Source organism: Lupinus angustifolius, chromosome LG04, assembly GCF_001865875.1.
Source record: "Lupinus angustifolius cultivar Tanjil chromosome LG04, LupAngTanjil_v1.0, whole genome shotgun sequence".
Taxonomy (NCBI): Eukaryota; Viridiplantae; Streptophyta; class Magnoliopsida; order Fabales; family Fabaceae; genus Lupinus; species Lupinus angustifolius.
Genome location: NC_032012.1, coordinates 1,184,733 through 1,194,580, shown reverse-complemented (window position 1 = coordinate 1,194,580; position 9,848 = coordinate 1,184,733). Strand labels below are relative to the sequence as shown.

The window sequence follows — 9,848 nt, the reverse complement described above, 5'->3', positions numbered from 1 at the left end:
CCTAATCCAGAATGGGAGGCCTGAATGTAGTTTGCAGTGGACCACCGCAAACGAACCAAGATAAAAATCATTTTTGCACTGTTCTTTCTCTCTTTATCTTCTTTATGTTTCTTGCTATTATAAATTGAATATGTAATTAAAAATTGGATATTTGTTTATTGCCATATACTTAATAATTGTGCGTAAAAATATGTGAATTATATCTGTTCAATTTTGTTTTAATTACTGTGCAATTTGCCTATCTGATCATTCTGTTCTGTGAAATAGTTAATCGATTAAACCCTGTTGTTAATCGATTAACTGGACTGTTTTCCAACAGTTTGGTTTTGGTTCAAAAAGAGGTGATTGTTAACCGGTACACCTATTCAATCCCCCTTCTAAGTGTTCCTAGACCACTGATACCTAACACATTTAACGAACTAACTCATGAATTAAAATATATTTGATTTAAGTTCAACTTATATATTTAACAAGTTAATTTTTTATTCAAATTCAGCTCATTCCATTTATAAAATAAGTTTATTAAGCTAATTAGCTACCAATTCTAGAATAAATTAAGTTGCTTAAACATTATTTTCTTTAAACAATTATGGTACATATAAAGTCCAAGAACGAATTGATAAGTAGCACAAAAGGTTAGTAGGTTCGTCGATATGCAAAGACCAAAGGTAAAAAGGCCCAAAACAGACTCGAATTTCAGATGACTTATCGAGACCCAATAAAATTCAAGATCTCGTATATGTGTTAACTTACAAGAGAAGACATTCCCAAATGACATACAAGAGATTTCACAAATTTAGTTATAGTCTTATTAGACTCACTAATTGAAAAAATATGAGTATAGCATCAATCATGAAACTAGTAGACATTCCTAAACATAACTATTCAATATAGATATAAGATGCCATTTGTATATGAAGTGTCCAACATCTCTCTACCTAACTCTCTCCTTGCTATATATTTATCCATTATAAATACTGACTTGAGCATTAAAATCCATTTTAGATACCTATCCAATGAAGTCCAAGGCAAGCCCTTAATCGGTTCAACACTCTTCTAGCACTTCAAGAACAATCCTCAACTTGGTTCAGCCCAGAGACATCAACATCACATTATCCTTCCACTAGGCCTAAAGAACATGTTTGTGAATGGATGAATTTAGTCTTTGTGCAATTATACACTACTTACAATTTTTTATATAATTATTTTCAAAACTTAACAATAAATAAATTTGGTATCAAAATACTCTTATTTATTCAACATTTGACTTGGAAGATAAAATAATTTAATTTCATTAATCAAATAGTTTTAATAAGAATAATACAATTGTTGATAAATAGAACGATATTTCCTATTATTTGGTGTACTTAAGAAATTACTCAAAAAACTTAGTAACTTAAAAAAAACTATTGATGCAGTATTCAGAGTAGAAAGGGAGAGAAATTAATGATGATGGCAACATCATGATAATCATATAAAAAATGTAGCTAAGTTGACGAGGTATATGATATCATAGGCTTTATCCTATACACATGGTGCATGCCTTACGAATTTTTTATTAATATTTTTAGATTATTAGTATTACTATGTTAAAAAATCAATTATCCACGAAGCTGAATGCTCTTTATATTTGGACTCTACTTTTTTCCTATGTTATTACTAGAAAAAGATAAGGTATTTTATATGTTATCTCATCATAAAGTTTTTTTTGGTACTATCAAAAATATCTCGTCAATTTATGGGTGATGAACTAATCCATTTTAAAGTGTTGACTGTCCCTCTTAACGAGTGTCATTCACATGAATTAAACTCTTAACATTTGGTTCATCTTGACTATCTGACACTGCCTTATACCAAGACCAGCACATTGTTTTGTTTTGCCTTTGAAAAAAATTTGTTTTCTCGTTGACATAACTCTTTTTACAGTTGAATGTGGACGTGTTTAAGGATTAAGCAGGAGTTTAAAAATAAAGAGAAAGCAACATATGTTGAACATAATGTTTTTTTTATATCAAGACTTTTCTTATTTTTGTTGGTTTCCTGATGTATCTTTGTACTGGAGATAATCTTATTCGACTCAGAAACATCCACATGTATGTAGGATTAACTCTCGCAACAAATACTTTTTTATCAACAAGACTCGAACTCAACTACTTTTTTTAAAACAACACTCGTTGCTAAAACTTTTCCTATTGGACAAAGAGAAAGGGACGTTTACCAAAAAAGAAAGATATTATTTCGTGGATCTGTTCTGTTCATATAAATAAAATAATAGGATTATCTATTATCTATAAATAAAACAATTATTAATTATCACTTAATAATCTATTAATTATATAATAAAAAATAAAAAGGTCATCTCATATTATCCATTGTCATATGTTTATTTCTTATTCATTTTTCTCCTCCAAAATGGTTCTATTTCTTTCACGCGTATATTCTCGCACTATATAATAATATTAAATTTATTGTTGCATTTCTTAATAATTTTAAAACAAGAAATATGTCATTAGACCTTCATCTAAGATGATTACATTATATATTTCATTTCCTTATTATAATAATATAAAAATTAAATCTATTATAACATTTCTTAATAATTTTAAAACAAAAAATATGCATTGGACATTTACCTGTGATGGCTACACGTCACACTAAATTTATCTATTTACTATATAATAAAAAATCTCTTAATGATATTATCATTGGACATATGTCAGATGTTGCAGCAATTTTTTTCCTCCCAAACAACTCCACAACTTACAATCTATTAACTATATAATAAAAAGGGTCCTCCCATACTTACAATCTATTAAATCCATTAGTACATTTCTTAATAATTTCAAAAGAAAAAACATGACATTGGGCCTTTATCTATGATGACTACAAGTCACACTAAATCTATTCATTATGTAATAAAAAAACTTATGATGATGTCATCATTGAACACATGTTAGATGTTGATGCAATTTTTTCCATCCAAAATAGCTCCACACACTTATAATGCATTAACCCACACTCTACTCACTTCTCATAAAAAGTATTATGTTTTAAACAACTTTCATATCATCATTTGTCACATATCAATTTCTCCTTAATTTGTTTCCCTCCTAAAAGAGTTCATTGGTACTACTACACACTATATAATCACTTCTGTATAATATATATTTTAATAAATTAATAATAAAAAAGTATATAGAATACGTAATGTGTTATTGTTGACAATAATGAAAAAATAAATTATTGCACCATTCAGACATTTTAAATTTTTAATTAACATAATTATGGAAGAGACTATAAATACTATTTCATATTCTTATTAATAATAAATAACTAAATTTTTAAAGAAAAATTATATCGTGTATTAATAGTTTATTATTTTCACTTTTAAAGTTTTAATTATGGGATAAGAGATAAATATTATTCCACATTCTTATTAGAGTATGAATCCACTTACTCCAATAATAAGTTTTTTAGATTTATTCATCATCCTAACCATCAATTCTAGGGAAATCTAATGGTTTAAATCTACTCAATAATTAAAACCATTGAGTTTCCCTAGAATTAATGGCTAGTATGAGAAGTAAGTTTAAAACACTTACTCTTGGAGTAAGTGGATCCATCTTCTTCTTATTAACGATAAATAACTAATAATATATTTTATCATCCAACTAAATATTCGAACAATTAATACTTTTATTATTAAATACTATCATTTCACTTTTGGTAACAAACCTTAATATAAACTCTCTACCTTCCTTATGTATTTATTTAATTCAATTCTTTGGATTTTAATATTTCCCTATTATAATTGAAAAAATCAAATTTGAAATTAAAGTTTTTTTTTGTAAATTTTAAATATTTTTTAATAAAAAAGTCTGTCATGATTTGATTTCCCTATTAAACAAAATCAAATTCGAAACTGAAAAAATCATTTTATTTTCTAATACTTTTAAAATATTTATTTTCAAAAACAAAATCACATAGTATCATGTTTAGGTTTCCTATTTTTATTAAAAAAATTCAAATTCGAAATTGTCATTTATTTTCTTTATATGTTTGAACAGACATATACACGAGTGACACATGTGTTACTAATAATATAAATGTACGGATAATATGTGCGTTTTAATTATACAAATGTACGAGTAATATGTGTGTTATTAACAATATAAATGTATGAATAACATGTGTACTTTTAACTATGTGAATGCACATGTCACATGCGTATGCTTAACAATATGAATACACATGTAACATGTGTGTTTTTAACATTGCAAATGCAAGAGTAACATATATATTCTTAACTATGTAAATGCATATATAATATATCTATTTTAATCTTGCAGCAAAAAAATACTACATCGTACCAATGCACATATAACTTCTAGTTTTCATATTAAAAACTTATCATTTAGTTAATTGTGTACAGTTAACCTCTCATATTGATAACCCCACCGAAATATAAAATTTAAGATAAAAAAAGAACAACAAATTAAAAAACAATATCATATAAGAGAATAAAATATCTATTCATATTATAAGATAAATTATTTCATATAATCATTAAAATTCTAATATATATCATATTTAATTATTTTCTACAAAATATTTCTAAAAACTAAAAAATATGACACAAGTCATAATTTTAATGTTAGAAATGATAATTCATCTTCTGATATGAGATGATATTTTATTTTCATTAAATAAATTAAAAACTTCTATATATTGGTTCTTTTCCATCGATCACCATCGAACTAGTATATATAATATGTTATTTGAACATTAAACATGATATATAATATTGTATTTGTGAAAAAGCAAATAGTTGTAGTTTAAATAGAGTAAAGACCTATTACAACTCTTCAAAAAAATTGTGTATCAACTTCACTTACAAATTTGAAAACCCAAATTTGTTTCCAAAAATATCAAACTGATTTAAAAATACTAAAAACTGTTTGACGAAAAGACAGTTCACAATGAACTCATTTTCATAGGTGGCAAATATTAAATTTGATTCACAATTGTGATATTTAAGTACTATTTTAGATTTTTAATTTTTTTTGGTGATGAAATTAGAATTGAATTTTATAAGGACAAAACTGAATATTCCCCCTTATATTTAAACTCTTTATATATCTTTCACTTGTTGCATAATATGTTACATACAAAAAGCAAAGAGACACCTTATCAATTTGTTTCCCAATATTAAATACAAAAGAACGCCCCTATCCTACTAGAGAAAGATATCTTCAACTCATGTTTTCGTTTTCAAACAGTTTTGTACACGCCACAAATTGCATTCTCTCAATTTGCTTAACTAATCAAAACCTTAATCCACCTAATAAATTTCATTACTCTATTCTAAATGGACAAGGATTTGAATAGAATTTGAAATCATTGAGGATTGAAGTACCAGCGAAGCCATGTGACAAGTTTAATTTGAGAAGCCAAAGCAATCACTAATGCATTTTTGTCCTCGACACTTACACGGAACAGAAAGGACAGAGTCAAATTATGTGTTACAGTTCAACATAAGACTTATTAAAATTAATAAAATAACCTATAAAATATTTGTTTAATGGTATAATATTTCACTTGATTTTTAGGTGATAAAAAATTAAGAATTCGATTATCAAAAACAACACAACCATAAAAAAAATATTAATTTCTCATTATATTATATTATATTATTTATTTATATTACTTCTATCATAGAACTAATGATCATTTAGTATGACAAAATTTTATAAATTGTGTAACTATAGTCATTGGGAAGTTATAGAGATGGATGGGGACTGTGAAGAAACATAAATGTAGGAAAGGTATGGTTGTGGGATAAGGTTAATAGATTTTTTTTAATCCATGACATGTAATTTGATAAAATATTGAAGGGTAAAATTTAAAACTACTTTTACTTTCTAAATTCTATTTGAAGTAATTTTTTAAAAATTAGCTTTTAAACAATACAAACTCATTTTTCAAAAACTACAACTTAACTTTCATTTTTGTTTACCAAACATCTCTAATAATTTTTTAATTCACTCAAAAAGTTACAAACCACCTAAAAAGTTAATTTATAAGTTTGCAGAAAAATAAGAATATACTACCGATGTAAAAACTCTTATTTTACATAAATTATTTTCTCTAAAATAAAAAGGACAAGATAACATAATAAATACAAAATTCAGGGACCCGCGTATGATATTTGCCACCTATGAAATGAGTTCATTGCCAACTGTCATTTCGCCAAACAAATTTTCTCTCCCCACTAAACCCCTATGATTATCCACATATTTACCAAAAACACCCTGTTTTTATATCATATAAATCACATTTCTTTGACCTAACTCTTTTAAAATACTAATGTATTTTCAGTTTTGTCCTTGTATCATTGTTGATGTTAACGTATCATACTAGTTGCATGGCCAGACAAAAAGGGTAGACAAGTCATTTTACAAGAAGAACATGGCTGGCATGCATGGGCAATAGGTCATGCAAGTAATTAATTAGGTTGGAATTCTAAGGCTTATTTGGTTGGAATAACTTGGAAGCATGTATGTTTGTTTGAGCTGGAGTGGGTATGATAGAAAATATATCTTGTATCATAAATGTATCACTTATGTGTCATTTTTTATGATTGGTTGAAAAATTATATTTAAATTAAAAATTTAATAATTAAGTATTTTTCTGACCAATCACAAGTAATAGCACATGCAGTGCTACACATTTTTGGACACAAGATGTCCACCATGTAGGATAAGTGATAAAAAAAAACTTTTATTATATATGTAGAGATTGAAGCTTAATTTGAAGGGACAAGTGGTGGAACAGTTTCATTGAGTTCTACTCTTATAGTTTGATATTTGTTTAGTAAAGGACAGAGAGAGATAAAGAGTTGAACAAAAAATGGGGTATTGGAAAAGTAAGGTTCTTCCTAAGATCAAGAAGGTTTTTGAGAAAGATGGTACCAAGAAAGCTGCTGCTGCTGAAATCTCCAAATCCTTTGACGACTCTAAGGTTTGTTTGTATATCTCTTAATCTTAAACTTTGTTTAATTGAATATTCAAAGTTTATGTTTGCACTAGTACTTCATGTTTTTGTTGAAAATTAAACAACAATTCATTTGATATGGTGTTTTCTTTAGGAGGAACATAACAAAACCTTTGAAGAAAACAAGACTGAACTTCAATCAAAGGTTGTTGGAATATATGAGGCTTCATCAACTGAAATCAAGGTGAGCACATCTACTTACATATATACAATCACTCAGAGGAAGTTGCATTAGAAAGGTGATAAACTGATAAACAACATAAGATTTTAGTCAATCCTAAGTTTTTATAGAGATCGTATTAGAAGTCAACAATTAACATCAAACTTTCTCAAATCTCTATAATCTTTGTTAACAATTTTTATTACAGAGTTTGGTTAAGGAGCGCGATGAAGCAGGACTAAAGAAGCACCCCAAATTAATTAACAAGTTCCTAGAGGAGCTAGTTAAAATTGGTAAGATATTTGTACCCTTTAAATTCACTTACCAGAAAATTGCAACTTAGACCTTTATTACTGTTAAAGGACAATTAATTTAGTCAAATATGAAACTATATTATTAACCTTAACTCCCTGCAAATATATTTCAGATTTCCCAGGATCAAAGCCAGTATATGAAGCATCTTCAAAGTTTGGACCAGCCTTAGTTTCAGGTCCAGTTTTCTTTGTTTTTGAGAAGGTGTCAACTTTCATAGTCACAGAAGAGAAAGTTGAAGCACCTGCTCCTACAGAAACTAAACCAGAAGAAGAAACAAGTACCAGCAAAGAAAGAGAGATTGTGATTGAAGAAGAGAAAAAGGAAGAGGTGAAACCACAAGTAGTAGTTGAAACCACTGAGAAAACAGAATCATCTGAGCCAGTTAAGGTTGAAGAAAAACCATCAGAGCCTTCAAAAGTGGAAGAGAAACCTGTTGACGTACCTGCTTCAGTTGGACCAGCAGAACCACCAAAACCTTGAAAATCAATCTTATGAATAGCATCTTCATATTTACATATATGAATATGTATATGTATATGTATATGTTTATTATTAGTTTGAAATCTGCATATACTTAAAAATTGTTGTTACAACACTGAATGATGTGTTATTCTTTTATTTCTCTGTAATGGGTCTGGGTTGCTTAGTTTGATGTTGGAGATTTGGTAATTAATGTGCATGTGAATTAATGTTTGTTGTGAATCATTTTGTAATATTCATTTTCCATTTTCAGTGCAAGGAATTGATGTGGATCTATTGGTTAATCCTTAATGTTTTTTGTTTCATTTAAAAGTTACATTATTTCAATTTTCATATGTGAGTCATGTTTGGATTTTCCTGTTAGTTGTTGCTGCTGTGTGGCTTCATTGTGCTATAGATTTATTAATTTATTTAAGAAAATACACAGTGAAGTAAAAAGTTTATTTTTCTTTGGTTGGCTTCTTTTTCTCTTTGTTCTGTCACGATGGAGTAAATGAATTAGAGTACCCTAGGCATGAAATTGTTTGGAAAATTTTCCAGAAATTGTTAGACATTTCAAAACTTTCATTGAGCCTTTCATGGTTATTTAGGATCTTGACATTATGACATTCACATGTGATAAATAATGGTTAAGGATTACCCGGAGGAGTATTTCTGACAAATAAAGCAGAATCATGTGGACTTGAAGAGAAGCCAAGAGAAGTTATCACAATAGAGAATTTCTCAAACCAAGCGCGAGGAGCTTGTTTGAGCCCATAGAGAGATTTTTGCAGCTTGCATACTTCCCCCGGATTATGAGAAACTCCAGGAGGAGGAACCATATATATTTCTTCATGAAGATCACCATTTAGAAAAGCATTTTTGACATCCATCTGAGAGATATGCCATTGACGAACAGATGCAATAGCAATAAGAGTGCGAATGGTTGTCATCTTGGCAACAGGAGCAAAAGTTTCTTCATAATCCATGCCATATTGTTGAGCATATCCCTTGGCAACAAGACGAGCTTTGTAACGCTCAATAGAACCATCAGACTTGATCTTGATCTTAAAGACCCAACGAGAACCTATAGCACGTTTGTCTGGTGGTAGAGACACCATAGTCCAAGTACCTGTTTTGTGCAAAGCAGAAAGTTCATCGTTCATAGCCTGCTGCCAAAGAGGATCAAGAACAGCCTCTTGATAGGAGGATGGCTCAGATAACCTGTGGAGAGAGGTCAAAGCAGAAGCAAAAGAAGTAGAATAAATGTTGTAAACAAAGTCAGGGAGCTGAGTGGACTTATGGATACGTTGAGGATAACGACGAGGAAGATGAGGTGGTTGAGGATGAGGATAACCAATCTGCAGAGGGTCATGGGCAGGGGGGGTATGAGGAGCTTCATCCCTGAAATTCTCAAAATTAAAGTCATTTGGACCATCAATATCCGCAACAAATGGATCAATATGAATGAGATCAGACCTGGTAATGTTTTGAGAGTCAGATGGAATAGAATAAAAAGGCAAATGCTCAAGAAAAACAACATGACGAGAAATATACAATTTACGAGTAGAAGGATTATAACAACGATAACCTTTCTGACCATCCCCATAACCAAGAAAGACACATATGGCAGATCGAGGAGTCAATTTACTCCGTTCAACATGAGGAAGAAGAACAAAACAAGTGGAACCAAAAACCCTCAATGATGAATAATCAGGAGGATGACCATACAACCTTTCAAAAGGAGACAAACCTGAAGTAACAGAAGAAGGAATTCTGTTAATGACATGAACCGCAGTTTTGACAGCCTAACCCCAGAACTCAGAAGGAGCCGATGCTGACAGAAGCATAGAACGGGCTG

General features: G+C 29.3%; 1 protein-coding gene across 1 annotated transcript; it reads left to right on the top strand.

The window, feature by feature from the left end:
- LOC109345015 (plasma membrane-associated cation-binding protein 1-like) lies at nucleotides 6,792–8,292 on the top strand. Its single transcript, XM_019583765.1, has 4 exons — nucleotides 6,792–7,020; nucleotides 7,148–7,237; nucleotides 7,422–7,506; nucleotides 7,641–8,292. Exons 1-4 carry the CDS (start codon nucleotides 6,910–6,912, stop codon nucleotides 8,006–8,008), a joined length of 654 nt encoding a protein of 217 aa, XP_019439310.1. The 5' UTR covers nucleotides 6,792–6,909; the 3' UTR covers nucleotides 8,009–8,292.

Bases quoted from the DNA above. Each gene is read 5' to 3' on its own strand.
- LOC109345015 (XM_019583765.1), top strand. From the start codon at position 6,910: ATGGGGTATTGGAAAAGTAAGGTTCTTCCTAAGATCAAGAAGGTTTTT. The intron at 7,021-7,147 runs GTTTGTTTGTAT...TGTTTTCTTTAG, and splicing joins AATCCTTTGACGACTCTAAG to GAGGAACATAACAAAACCTT. The intron at 7,507-7,640 runs GTAAGATATTTG...AATATATTTCAG, and splicing joins AGAGGAGCTAGTTAAAATTG to ATTTCCCAGGATCAAAGCCA.